Raw genomic sequence first — 14,141 nt, forward strand, 5'->3', positions numbered from 1 at the left:
TTCCTGTCTGTTTGGAGAAAAGCTTGAGATTCCTTTGTGTGTTTAACAAAGTGTTTATTCATTGTGCCATGTTGAGTCTCATCATAGGTATAATCTTGACCCTTAACACAGCGGGCCAGTCGTTTAGAAAGTAACTCACTTGATCTTAAGTTAATTTCTCCAGAGTAGGCTCCTTGCTGTTGAAAATTGACTAAACTTTCAGAAATTACTTCTTCCAAGTCAATTTGTCCATAATGGCCTTTACCAAGGATTTGCTTTTCAGCTGAACTGCAACATTTCTCCATCGTTTTCTCCTTTTAAACATCAATACAATGTAAAGAATAAAAAATCCATTAGTTCATTAAAACCTTTCACTTATTTCACTTATTATAATAGAATTGCAATTCAATACACATTGGAAAAAAACCTGACCGTCAAATAAACAAGTGTAAACGGATTAATTGCTGTTCTTGTAGTTAAATTAATACTATAAAATCTGGTGGAGAATCTGTATTAACACAAAAGTAACACTCTACTTGTCACATAGTAACTGGAGAAGCAATACAGCATCCAGGGAACTGCTCAGACACCTAAAATATGAAATTTGTCTAAATGTAAAAAAAAAAAAAAAAAAAAAAAAAAAAAAAAGTTACACAGTAAAACATTTTCCTTCACACCTCTTACCTTATCCGCCTTGCGCTAGTGCCTGCTGCCTGAACAACACTGTAACGGCACACTGCTGCAGGACTCAAACCCTATTGTTCAAAGGGTTTTAAGATGTTGGTCACTATAGAAACATGACCCTAGCTAAACACCCTTAGGAGCTATAAAAAGGATTTTGCATTCAGCAGTTGCCTTCTATTCTTTACTAAAGCAGTACTGACTGCTGCAATAAGAACAACACATTGAACCAAACCGGCTGATCGGCACATTTATGTCAAGTTAAAAGTATTCCTTGAAAAATGCAACGTTTTAAACCAGAAAACCTAAATTTCCACTTCCAAGGATTAACCAGACAAACTAGGACTAAATCAGCATAACTGTAGTGGTTAGAGGAGCAGTAAACAAGGTCAAGGTGTAAAGCTAGTGTTTAAGGGCACAGATAAGAGCCTTGCACCATATGACAAATATTATGTGCCAGAAATACTGGAATAAATCATTTCACACCTGCTTCCATGCAGGCACTGGTAGGGACAGACGCTTTCAAAATATCAATGAAATAAAAAAAAAATAATAATAAAATAAAATACAAATTCTAGCTCGATAACAATCTCTACAAATTAAATTTATACAGAGGACAGGATCAAAGAAACAAACCAGGAAATAATTTAAATATTTTTAATTGAAAAAATAAATTACAGGACGTTCTTAAAAGGCAGACAAAGCACGTTGTCCCATACACACTCCCATCACAGGGCTTTGCAAGATGATGGCTTTAGGCAAATTTGAGCCAAGTACAGCAAATGAACAGCAGTTCAATTCACATACAGTATAGACCAATGCACCCCCCCAAGCCCATGATTTAGAAACATAATATATAAAATTATATCTATACATTCATGTACATGCTTGTGATTAAGATATGATCTACAGTGTTCAGGAAGAGATTGGATGGATTTTCAATCTTAACCGTAGTGTATCTACCAAAAAGACAAACCTTAGGAACGTCAGTTTTGAACATGAACAATAAGCAAACAACCAGGTTTGGTGTGGGCAAAGGTTGCACTCTTCTTAAGGTCTTAAACAACACAAGAAATATATTTATTTAAAATTCTAAACAGATGTAAAGAATAGAAATCCAGAGATTAATGAGATTAAAATCTGTAAAAACTTATGCAACCTTTGCCTGAAAAACCTTCTTGGCATAAGACAAATATCTTACAACCAACATGCATGTGGAACAATTCAATTTCACAATATTGTGTGAACACACACCAGTGCTTTCCTACATTATAGTGAGATTTACTTGCTCACTGAAGCTGTATGATTGCCAGGGCATGGGTTGTAAACTTTGGTTTTAACTTGAGTCTAAAGGGAATAGAATTCACGTATAAAACTACAAAAAAAAACACCACACACTACACACACTAAAACAAGAAGGGACATGAAGTGCAAGAAAGTCAGGTCCTCTTTAACTTTGTAGTTTGTGTCACCTGTTCAGTCAGACTGGCTCTTATAGAGTTAACTACAGTTTGGCGAATATTTTCCTCCATATATTGCTCAGTCAGTGGCTTCAGCACCTGAAGAGAATTAAAGATTGAACAAATAGGAGGGGAAAAAAGAAGAGAGGGACAATGAGTAGTTTTTAAATAGATGTATAAAGAAAGAACTACAGGTGGTATAAAGCTACATTTCATACTGAGAGGACAACAGGGCTCATGTCTCTGTGTTGAATTCAACAAAGCACACAACTGTTAGTGGAGTCAAATGAACATCAACTACAGTTTAGAACTGTAATTGCAGAACACTAGTTTAGTATCGGGGGGTATCTAGTAGGAGGCAGAGAAGAAATTAGGCGGGTGTCTTGCCTTTAGTAAACCATCCCTGTAGAGCAGATGATGGAGATGAAAATAAGTTATGGCCGGTAAAACGGAATCTTCTGGTGAGAGGGGACATGAGATGGCTATATACAGTAGGGAAGGACCGGGCTAAATAAATGTATGAAAGCATAACTGCTGGGAGTTTGCATATAAAACCAATATACAATAAAAGACTCCTCCTTCACCTAAGAATGGGTTGTGGTGGTCTGGATAACATCCAACCACATAACGGAGTTACCTACATAACAAAACAGTCTTCCCTTCATTTCTAAACAGAAAAGAATTTGATGTGTCTGGATTTAGACTGGACTTGACCGAATTACTGAATCCCTGACGTTAAGGGGGAGGACGATACACTGCTAATTTAGACATTAAAACTAAGGTGCTTTTGCTAACACAGACAAAAGAAGGTATCACTCACCTGCTCCCACAAGGCTTCTGCTGTGAGGTCTATAGCCACACCCACTTCTCGATATTCCCCGGAGTATCTGACATACGCCCAAGCACACAACGACATCAGCGATGCACCCATCACAAGGTTGGCTAGAGCTGCGATTACTGACAAACCAATGAAGCCCGTCACTGTGGAGACTATGTAGGTGAAAAACATGACGGCGAACAGTGTAGCGGGCGTTCTCGCTGCGTAGAAAATGTTCTTGCTTTCATTGTGTTTAATGAAATTAGCAAAAACTTCATCAAGCTCAGCCTCCAGCTGCTCCTGGTAGCGCTTGCTAAACTCAACTCCTCCCATTTTCTTAACAGCACGGAACTGCTGGACAGAGGTTTGCTTCAGGTCCTCGTGATAGCGCTGGAGGTCTATTGGGGCAATGTATGGTTTGTCTCCACCACATACCTATGAAAACAAAGAAACAAAACATTTAAATTAATGCATTCATTAAAAGAACACCTCTAAGAAACAGAACTAGGTAGCTGTGTGAGATTATTTTGAGTTATCTAGGCCAAATTAAAACCCTATTTCAGTGCGAAGGCCCCGGGTTATTTTCAGTTATCTAGGTTGCCTCATCACGTCACACCAGCTATATTAATAGACTCGGTGGGACTCAAGTCCCAGTCCTTCTTTGGTCCACTTTCAAGAATGTAAAAAAATGTATTCTTAAGATGTGTAATGCATGAGTTGGGTTTATTACTTGAAGTTCTATATAGTGAAGTAATTTGCTGTAGAATTAAAATCTCTACAAATATCTTACCTGCTCCATTCCACGGCTGTAAGTGTCTTTCGCTCCAGCCACAGCTGTAAGGTTGTTGGCTTCAGCTGTTGCCTAGGGGACAGATGTACAGTGTGTGTGTGTGGGGGGGGGAGATAATAATTTAAAGTAATAAATAAATAAATTAAAGAACAAAATAAAACGGTAAGAGAACAAGAGAGCTTACCTGCAACATTGACTTGGGATGGGGGAGCTCTTCTCCTTGGTAGATTTTGATATAGGCCTGAACACAGCATGCATCAGAGGTTTTATTTCAGACTAAGTAAAATCATTAATTATGAAAAAAAAGAGCTAAAATTTTAAAGCCACAGCAGGAATACAGTAAACAAACTGTAAATGCTTAAGCAACAATTATGCAGACCTTGAAATACTCCAGTAGATCTCTGCAAGTGACCTTGGCTCCATTGATCTCCTTTTCCACCAGGTTCTCAGGAGCTAGTAGTAGAGGCACCAAACTCTGTAGCTCCTTCGTGAATTCGTCATCGATATCTATTTAGAGCACAAAGATTAGAAAACTATTTCACGTGTGGATGGGTTTACTTGATTAGGAGAATATTCTAACCTCGTAATCTGCCATCAAAGTAGGGGTTAGTTGCAACCTTCAGCCCTGGGTGAGGCAACAGAAAGCAGCCGATGTTTGAGAAGCAAGAGTGGATGTGCTTCCTCACATTCTGCAACTCCTCATGCTGGTTCTGCTTCACCTAAACATGGAATTAACAGAACACACATTTTATGCAGTTCAACACCTAACAAATTATTTTAGCATTGAATTTACAGATGGTTCATCAACAGTTTATGCCCAATCGGTCATTATGATTATTGCTTATACAATTAAATTGATCAACAATATTCTATAAGGGTTTTAAAACATTACACTGAACAAACAGAGTGTGGGGGGATTGCAACTTTGGGTCCCAAGTAACCCAAAATATGCAATTTTGTTATGAATCTTTCGGTCTCACCTGAAGTCTCCGTTCCAGAAACCTATTTCCACCAGCAAGTCCATAATCATGCTCATAAGGGTAACACCAATCTCTGATCAGAAATAACAGTTTCTAAAAAGAAAGGGAGAGAGAGAAAATACTTCAGATACATGACAAACTGAGAGCAAATACAAAAGTAAACTAACTGTTAAATAACAAAACCTTCTAAAAATATTAGTCATCAGTCTGCTTATTACCTGAAATGGCTTTTCATAGATTTCCTCCATTGCTAGACGTCCATATTCTGTGAAAAGCTGCAAATGAGACGACATTGGAATGTAATGAAAATACAAATACGAAAAAAATAAATAAATAAATAAAATAAAATCAATGACCTGCATAAAATAACAGGTACCTGCAGATGCTGCAGATCATCTTCCTGAATATTCTGTGAAAGATTATAAACCTAGAACAAACAGAAGAAACATATGGCAAGTTTAAGAACACACCTCCATATGGACTTGCACTTGTGCCTAAATACACAGCCGGAACCTTTTTCGGCCCATCATAAACACACCTGTACTGAGCTGGTCATAGTGCTGAGGGCAAAAACTGTAGCGCAGTCTTTTATGGTGGACTGACTGTCAAAAGCTCCCTGAGTGTCAACCAAAAGAACGGCCACCTGAGGACAAAACAACTGGGTTTAATCCAAGGGCAATTAAGGACACTGGAGTGGCAACATGGCAAAGTGATGAGCAAATGACAAACACCTCACCTTACTGCCATCCTCCTTTTCCACCACAAACACTTCACTCCAGGCCTGGATTCCTGTTGTCTCTCGCTCACAGCCACCCCGCCACGAGAAACCTGTTAGTGGCTCATCATCCCCTCCCATCCATGACTCAGAAGACTAGAGAGGAGGACAAGAATGAGAGCATGCTTAAGACTGCTTTTCTGTGTGAGAACATTAACTGGCTGGGCTGGTATTACACTTCAGTGAAACGTAGAACATACCAGTGAAAATGGGGAGGTGCACTGTTTGTAAGCTGATGACTCTGGGGACAAGAGTGGAACATGTGAGAGCATGTATGACAAACCTGACTGTGCATGTAGCGCAGCATGAAGTCCAGCAGGAAGGATTTGCCCTTGCGAAAAGCTCCAGCCACAGAAAGCACTACAACATTAAGATCCTTGATATGTTCTTGCATCAAAATCTTCTCCAGTGCAGCAGCATCTAACTCAAACATGTGGTCCTCCTGATTGGCCAAAACAATCTGAACCGGTCGAGCCCCCTGGGCGACTGGCTCCTCCTCCTCCTCGGGTTCAAACTCTTCCTCTACAGCACACGGGGGCAGCCCATTGGTGTCAGGACTCGACTCCCCCACTGGTCTCGACTCATGAACTGGCCGATTCATCGGCACGTCCTCCACCCCTCGCATACCTGGGTAAACACAGAACATGGAAAAGGATTTGTTCACATTCTCACAATTTAAGCCAACATGTTGATATTAATCCACACAGTGTGTGTATAAGAGCACGACTACTAAGTAGAGTACCAGCTACTTTCATAACCACAAAGCCCCTCACTTGACTACAGAGGACTTTCAGAGAATAAAAGCACCTTTTGAGGCTTGAAGGACATGTGGACAAGGCTAGGGCGGCAGCTGGTGCTTCCAACCATTTCAAGGAAGAGTTCAGTTGGCCAAAGAATCATGTTGGTACTGATTAGCATCAAGCAAACAGCATGATGCCTATTGATAGATTGCAGTTTCCACACAACAAGAACAATAGGTTTGTCTCAGTATGTGAGTGGCTCATCTTATACCAACTCCACAGACAGCCATGGGTTCGTAGGATTTTGTCCTTTAACTTTTTACAGCCTTCTACACACAGCTCACTTTCTATTCCAGGCACACGGATCCTGGTGTTAACCCCTGCACTTTACCCGTGAGCTGCGATAAGCCCGGATTCTGTCAGCCACGCAGCTACATTTGGCTTTTTTTCCCCCCTCTCGGTCTTCTCTTGCAGACACAAAACAAACAGCATGTGCATTCTGCACTTGTCTCTACAGGCATTAGGCCAAGTGACCGCAGCCTGCGGAGTTGACTTGAGCTGTGCAAGGACACGGGACAGGAGCCAGTTAAATTAATCCACTATTGGTTCATGTTCTCCAAGCTTGCCTGAAAACAAATCTAAAGAGACTCCTTAAATTGGCCAAGAGCTGAAAATGTGTAGTTACTAATTAGCTAGATACATATACAAGTCATAAGATAAGTTATGAATGCCCCCCCCCCCAAATCATAGTAACATATAACCGTTGGATATGAAGAAGCCAGGTTCACAAAGGCTGTCTGTGTCCGAACAGTATACCAGCACTAGATGTACAGAAGTACAGAAACGTGTAGAATCACAAGATCGCGACAGACAGGGGGCTTTGCAATATTGACAATACTAATATTAACATTGACAAGACTAGAACCTGCTGGATATACAGTACGAACACAAGACAACACAAGTTACCTAACGAAATCCAAACCACCTCACACTAACGCAGAGTGGAGAGGCTGGTACAGCCTGTCCACATCTACACAAACACATTGCTCCAAATTCCATGTGCGCGCGCGCACACACACACACACACACGGCTCAGTTACTGAGTAAGTTAGCTAGTGGGCTCACATCACATTTGCACAATTTAAGCCTGTTACGAAATTTCCTAAAGACCAAATATATTCAGAAATCTCGATATGAGGGCTTCAGTCCTCGCGCTAGTGGCATACTAAAGACAGTTAGCCATAAAACTCCAGGGACAAACCAGGCTAAAAGAACCGCACCAATGAGACCTGAGCACTCTCAGAAGTTTGCCCAGACTGCAAACTAGCCGGCCAATAATAGCCAACTCATAATAAACAGGCCAGCAAACGAGTCTGTGCTACTGGCCAGGAGTAGACCAGTACTAGCCGCTCTCACAAACACACAGACACACAAAAACTCCGTTATCTGGACAGCTGGAGGAAAGACTAGCAGGTAGACCCGATCCAATGAGGCTTTCCCCTCCTGTGAACTTCCTTTTGAGGCGAAGACACAAAACACCAGGCGGTGAAGGCGACAACAGCTGCACAACGTTTGTCGCGAGAGGGCAAGAAAAGCACCCGGACCACGAGTCGTCAGTTAACGTTAGAGCTGCCCTCGGAGTCATGGAGAGAGCCGTGGAGAGAGACGTGAGGAGACGGAGTAAAAACTTTATCACACAACTATTCACACACTTTCACTCCCAACGCTGCTCTCTACAAAACTCACACAAAGCCACGGGAACAGCGCTAAAACAAGCCCCAGCGTTTACTTCTCAGACTTTCTCGTTACCTTCGTTTAAGTGGTGACTTATATGATTTGTCTCCGACAAATTCCGACTCCTCAGTCCTCCGCGCTCCGCCATGTTGTTCGGTTAAAGTATCCAGCGGTCCGTCTTCACTTTATCAGAGCCGCAGAGGAGGCGAGGAGGCGGGCTGCAGGGTCTTAGTGCCCGCCCACCAGAACAGGCTCTTACTGTACTTCTCAGCAAACAAACACTACATGTCCAAAAGTATCCAATCACCCCTTCTTATTAGTGCATCCAGCCTATTTAAGGTTCACTCTTTGCTCACACGGATGTTCATTCTCCAAGGTCTTCAAGGTCACCATCTCCAATGCAAAGGAGCACTTAGAGGGGTCTGAAGCCCCCAACACATGGCTGTGGAGCAGTGGAACTGTGAGGGATGGAGCTTCTCCCAGTACCCCAGGGATAAGCTGGAGTGGAGCAGCATTGGTGATCCAGATCCAGAATCATCCAACATCAGTACTGGACCTCACTAATGCTCTTGTGGCTGAACATCCGATTTAAAGACGTCCCAGGAGAGTAGGCTGTTACTGCAGCAGAGGGAGATAAACTCCTAATTATTACTCCTTAATTTCAGAAGACACATTGCTTGAGCAGGTCACAATCTGATTAATGTAGTCAAATCCAAGCAGACAGGAGATCATTCCTGTTATGGTAGGGTGTATCCTTATAAAGTGTTAGCCTCATTAAAATGTTATGTTATGTTTTTGGTAAAATGGGAGAGTTTGACTGGAGAATTACAGCCTGCTGCACTGAGAGACTGAACTCACTAAAAAATGGGTTAGAGGCTAAAAGAAGAATCCTCAGAGACACTGCAATCTGGGCTTCTGCTTTTATTTAAGAGGCCTACTTAACACATTCACACACACACACACACGCACACACACACACACACACACACACACACACACACACACACACACACACACATTTATACAGTTTTCAGTTTTCAACAGCACCACAGTTGGTTGAACATTGAGCAAATATTTTGCATTTTGTAACACAGTACATTAGAAAACCATTGCAAAACCACACATGCCTGTCTTGTATTTGACTTTATCATTGACTTTATCGTTCCCCAGAAAATGTATTATTAGGGATATAAACATGTAATCATGGTTATCTTATATTATTTGTGTCTAATAATAATTAATGTAAATGATTCATTATTAATAACTTGCTTGTGTTCATGATAATATGGTTAAATGACAAAATAATATCAATCTTTAAAAGAGCATTATCAGAATTCAGCCATAGGCACTGCATGCATTTTGCAATCTCATCAAAACAAAATAAATACATAAATTCACAGTTAGATATATAGACTGCTAAAACTAACCATGAAAGCATGAATCATATCAGCTCAGTTTAATGATTTATTTTGAATAGCTGTGTACAGATTGAAAGTTGAGCCAATAATAATTAAAACACACGACGGATAACCTTCAGCACAGATAGAGGCCTTTCTGTCTCTCCCTCCTTTTCTGCCTTTGTGGCAGGTATGTTCCACACCACTCTCACTGTATCTTCTGAGGCTTTTTAAAGGAGTGCACACACTTCATGCAAAGTCCATTCTTTATATTGCTCCTCTGTACAATCACATGCAGTGTGATTCCCCTGTGAAAACACTAGGTGCATTGCACCACTAGCTGGATCTGACTGGTAGCAACATTGGGAAAGACAGAATAGAGATGTCTCTGTATGGTTTTCTTAATATCTCTGTGCCCCCTTTATCCTTATCGTCACACTACACAGTAAAAGTGGGGACATGATTAAAACACACCTTATGAAATAATTACAAGACAACCATACAGGACAACAGACAGGAGAAGTTTTATCAGGCTGAATGCACACCTCTGTACATCTGTATAAGAAACGTATTCTGATCGCTGGTCCCCTAAAAACATCCGCTGGACAGATTTCAAATTATGGCCACGCCCAGAAAGACGATTTCAGACCAATGAAAACAGGCTCTGAGTGACAGACACTCTCGAGATGATTAGTCATCATGATAGCCTCCTTTGATTGGCTCATGTCACGGGAAAGGGTAGTCGAGGGTCATCCACACTGAAACTCGCTAACGTGACTCAAATGTTTACATCAGTTCAACGTAAAATAAAAGAAAATGTCACACCTGCTACCACTGTCTGTATCTTTTTTTAAGTAGGTATTTAATATGTGTTTTATATGTGTCGAGTTATCACGGTTCGTATGTGAGGTGGCACACTTAGGTTACACACGAGTCGACTCAGCTGTCTGTTTTGCAGCGCTTGCTCTGCTCTGACCAGGCGCGTGATGATGACGGCGACAAGTCTGGTCCAGAGTCTGAACTCTGCTGAAGAGGGGAATTACTGACAGATCACGGACACAGTTCGGTAGTTGACGGATTTTGAGCAGACATGTGTGAGGTGAAGAAAGAGACGCTGAGTTTGCAGTCGGATCAGCGCTGCGTTGAGAAGTGGACACTTTGGTCCAAAACCGTCAGTGTAGAAATCATCTCTTTAGGCGCCGTGATAACCTCCATCAAAACACCTGACCGGAATGGACAAAGTGCGGATGTAGTGTTAGGCTTCGATGATCTAGAAAGTAAGTTTCCCTCAGCCTGATCCTCTGTGAATCAGTGTTATGACTTTTAATAATAATAAAAAAAAACTTTTTTGAAAAACGTGAGAGTTTCTGGTCTGCATTGCAGTAAAGCTGCCCCTCTTCCCTTCAACCCTGCAAGTTGACCCAATGCCACCCCTGTTATGGCAGTACACTGGATCACTGATTAGAGGAATGCAAGTGCAAACCTGTCCCAAGAACAAACGTGAGGCAGCAGAAAAAGCAAAAATGATGATAAAGTTGAACTATGCATGTGTTTATGAATTCACAGGTTATGTCACCAATCCACGCTACTTTGGGGCTGTGGTGGGACGAGTTGCTAATCGTATTGCCAAAGGCCAGTTTGTCATTGAGGGAAAGGTGTATAAACTGGCCATCAATAATGGACCCAATGCCCTGCATGGTGGCCTCAGGGGCTTTGACAAGGTCAGTAAACATGCATGTTTGAGATCCAAATATGACCAGGGATATAAACACACTTCACTGAAACCGTGAGCTTGTCTGACTAATTATTCACAGACATCATTCATTCATCATGCTTTCTGTCTGCTAAGACTGGTAAAGCATTCACACACGTCTAAGGAATGAAAAGAGGTTGGAAAATGGTCATGTAACATAAATCATGACATACATAATCCCAAACAAACACTAGTAGTGAGTGAGGCAAGTGGGCTGTTTAAAGGTTTCCCGGCTGTTAAGCCATGTCATTCCCTATTAAGAGCTATAATGCAACCACGTGGGCTACTACTGTTTCCTTTGCGTCTTACATAGCAAAAGAATGAAAATAAGCATTTGACTGACAGGTTATTGCTTGTGTTTTGTTAGTTGCTGTACCAGTAAATGTCTTCATGTTTGTTTAGGCTGTGTGGACCTGCGAGGCTGTGGAGAATGGAGTCAGACTGAGCCACAATAGCCCAGATGGGGATGAGGGTTACCCTGGCAACCTTAAGGTTTCTGTGACCTACACACTGGAGGACAACACGTTGAGTGTGCTGTACTGTGCCCAGACTGATCAAACTACACCAGTCAACCTCACCAACCACTCTTACTTTAACCTGGCTGGACAGGTAAGACTAGACACTTACGCATACACAGATCTGAAAATCCAGCACCCATGGACACAGCTATCTGTAGCTGTATAGAATACTGGAAACACATTAGACACAGCAGTTTTTAATAAAATTTCTAGTAAGTCCAGTGTGTAAATAATTCATTTGGCTTCATCATCCTCAAATTCTAAAAAAGGTCTACACTCTACACTTCACTCGTTGATCTATTTTAGGTCCAATGGACTGGAATTTGGTAAACGTCCATTTACTTGCAGACTGTACTTTATACATAGAAAGCATAATTTTAGACAAATAATTATTGTCTGCAGAACTGTTGCAATAAATAGTATTATAGCGTTACAGAGATCTACCTGATATTGGCTTTCAGTATAATCTAATCAATTAGAATAATAACTTTAAACAAATAGGTTGTAACACTGTTACAATCAAGTCCAAGTTCAAAGTTTTATGTCTCATACATAGTTATACAAAGTACAACTAGCAGTGAAATGCTTTGGTAACTGCCCGCTCACATGAAACAACAGGATAGAAAATAAGGTAGAAATAGAATATAAGGTAGAATTGTCAAATAAAACACCTTAGGTAAGTTGTTTAGTAAGTAAAGTATACAAATACCAATCTATGCACTAAATTTACACAAAATACATAAAGAAATGCACAATGCAAAGCTGAGTTGTCAAGTGTAAGGTACAAGGCTAAAATGCAATTTCATGGTTTTTAGTGTTTCTATTGAAAAATTCCTTCTACTGGACAAAAAAAGAAAAAAAAAGAGGCTTTGACTTTGTCATTCTCATACACAAACACGCACTCAGAAAACACCAGTGCTGCTTCTTTTTCACTTCTCCATAGGGCACACCAGATATTTATGACCATGAAGTGACCATCTCAGCTGAGGCCTACCTGCCTGTGGATGACACCATGATTCCCACTGGTAGCTTATTATTGTTTTTAAAATAAGGATACGCTACAGTTACTCCTAGAACACTAAAGGCACATTTTCTTTAAACTGAGGACATATCTGCAACATTCTTAGATAGGTCTTAGATAGGGGGGTGGGTGGGGGTGTGTAACAGATCATATAAGTGCACTGCCCAAGGATATAACATTGTGCATATTGCCACCTTGGTAATTCTCAATTTTTGGCTCATTAGGCTACCACTGCACTTGTTACACCACTTATCTGCCTACTGATGTAGTCAATCTAGTTTGTAAGCCTTCTTCCTTTTCCTTAGAAGAAGGAATTGCCTGAACATTAAATAATAGGTGATCATACCACTCTTAAAATGGTATGAGAAGATTTTGAGATAAAACATGGTTTGTGAAGGTCACATTTATCTTCACAGGAGAGATAAAACCTGTGGAGAATTCACTCTTTGACCTCCGCAAACCTGTTCTTCTTGGGTCTCGACTGAAGGAGCTTCCCGGGCCTGGGTTTGACCACAATTTTTGCCTTTGGGTTCCAGGGCAGCCAAAACTAGAAAGGAAATGTGCAAGGTAAGACCATAATCCTTCTCAGGCCACATCATCTAGATTTTCCAACCGTGGAACCAACCAGACATCTACAAGGTTTTTGATAGCATCCCTTGATCCTCTGACAAATGTCTTTCGCTCTTGCTGAAGAGTGGTGCATCCTGGGACAGGACGTGTTCTGGAGGTGAGCACCACCCAGCCTGGTGTTCAGTTCTATACTTCAAACTTCCTGGATGGATCATTTAAAGGGAAAGAAGGAGCATCATATCCCAAACACAGTGCCTTTTGTCTGGAGACACAGAACTGGCCAGATGCCATCAATCAGGTAATTATCTTGATGTTTTTTTTTAGCTGTCTATAAGCCTTGCTTTTGGGGAACGGCACAAAACCAAAGAGATGCATCCTCTTTCTAAACTAATGTCCATGTACCATGTTCTGTCTCTCTGCAGCCCAAGTTTCCTGATGTTCTGCTGAGACCAGGAGAAGAGTACATACACACTACACACTTCACTTTCTCAGTGGCATAGAGCATTAACTCATTTGACTCTGGACAAAAGACTTTATTTGGTTACAACTATAAAACGAATACATCAGGTATGTAACTATGCGAGAAGTAAGGTCTGGTCCCGGCCCTTAAAGAGTATATGGGTTAAAACATGTTACTCTTCTAACTCGTTAGTATGCCAAGCATAATGAGGTTCAAGCACAGATGAGCATTATAGAGAGATGATTAGCCGAGTTACACAAGAACTTTGCACTTTTCCCCATCTATAGAACATTCCAACCACATTCTAAGTATGGTAACATCTAGTTTTAGCTAATCTCTGAAGCTCTAATTTCTACCAAACCAGCCACATGCCTTATTAATTCAATGAATAATGACTAATTCATCTCAGTGCACAATCCACATACACTGTTCTGCCTTAGTCAAATAAAGTACATCAGTAACAGCA

General features: G+C 41.0%; 2 protein-coding genes across 3 annotated transcripts; one reads left to right on the forward strand and one right to left on the reverse strand.

Moving 5' to 3' along the window:
- Positions 1-1,303: 1,303 nt before the first annotated feature.
- atl2 (atlastin GTPase 2) lies at positions 1,304-8,160 on the reverse strand. 2 transcript variants are annotated; one of them, XM_072676923.1, is made up of 13 exons: positions 8,032-8,160; positions 5,766-6,109; positions 5,444-5,578; positions 5,246-5,350; positions 5,084-5,134; positions 4,926-4,982; positions 4,708-4,800; positions 4,308-4,446; positions 4,107-4,234; positions 3,912-3,968; positions 3,728-3,799; positions 2,941-3,372; positions 1,304-2,219 (listed from the first exon to the last, which is right to left on the reverse strand). In XM_072676923.1, the coding sequence occupies exons 1-13, from the start codon at positions 8,102-8,104 to the stop codon at positions 2,100-2,102; spliced, it is 1,806 nt and encodes a 601-aa protein (XP_072533024.1). In that variant the 5' UTR covers positions 8,105-8,160; the 3' UTR covers positions 1,304-2,099. The 2 variants fall into 2 exon arrangements, with proteins under 2 accessions (XP_072533024.1, XP_072533025.1); XM_072676924.1 differs by lacking the exons at positions 5,766-6,109; positions 8,032-8,160 and adding an exon at positions 5,683-5,718.
- Positions 8,161-10,336: 2,176 nt separating this feature from the next.
- On the forward strand, positions 10,337-14,141 carry galm (galactose mutarotase). The gene is made up of 7 exons (XM_072677965.1): positions 10,337-10,630; positions 10,920-11,074; positions 11,509-11,715; positions 12,568-12,649; positions 13,062-13,212; positions 13,339-13,513; positions 13,638-14,141. Exons 1-7 carry the CDS (start codon positions 10,444-10,446, stop codon positions 13,713-13,715), a joined length of 1,035 nt encoding a protein of 344 aa, XP_072534066.1. The 5' UTR covers positions 10,337-10,443; the 3' UTR covers positions 13,716-14,141.

This window comes from Salminus brasiliensis, chromosome 4 (assembly GCF_030463535.1).
Source record: "Salminus brasiliensis chromosome 4, fSalBra1.hap2, whole genome shotgun sequence".
Classification (NCBI taxonomy): Eukaryota; Metazoa; Chordata; class Actinopteri; order Characiformes; family Bryconidae; genus Salminus; species Salminus brasiliensis.

Bases quoted from the DNA above. Each gene is read 5' to 3' on its own strand.
- atl2 (XM_072676923.1), bottom strand. From the start codon at position 8,104: ATGGCGGAGCGCGGAGGACTGAGGAGTCGGAATTTGTCGGAGACAAAT. The intron at 5,579-5,765 runs GTTTGTCATACA...CCTCCTCTCTAG, and splicing joins TGCGCTACATGCACAGTCAG to TCTTCTGAGTCATGGATGGG. The intron at 4,983-5,083 runs GTACCTGTTATT...TCTCATTTGCAG, and splicing joins ATGATCTGCAGCATCTGCAG to CTTTTCACAGAATATGGACG.
- galm (XM_072677965.1), top strand. From the start codon at position 10,444: ATGTGTGAGGTGAAGAAAGAGACGCTGAGTTTGCAGTCGGATCAGCGC. The intron at 11,716-12,567 runs GTAAGACTAGAC...ACTTCTCCATAG, and splicing joins ACTTTAACCTGGCTGGACAG to GGCACACCAGATATTTATGA. The intron at 12,650-13,061 runs GTAGCTTATTAT...TTATCTTCACAG, and splicing joins TGACACCATGATTCCCACTG to GAGAGATAAAACCTGTGGAG.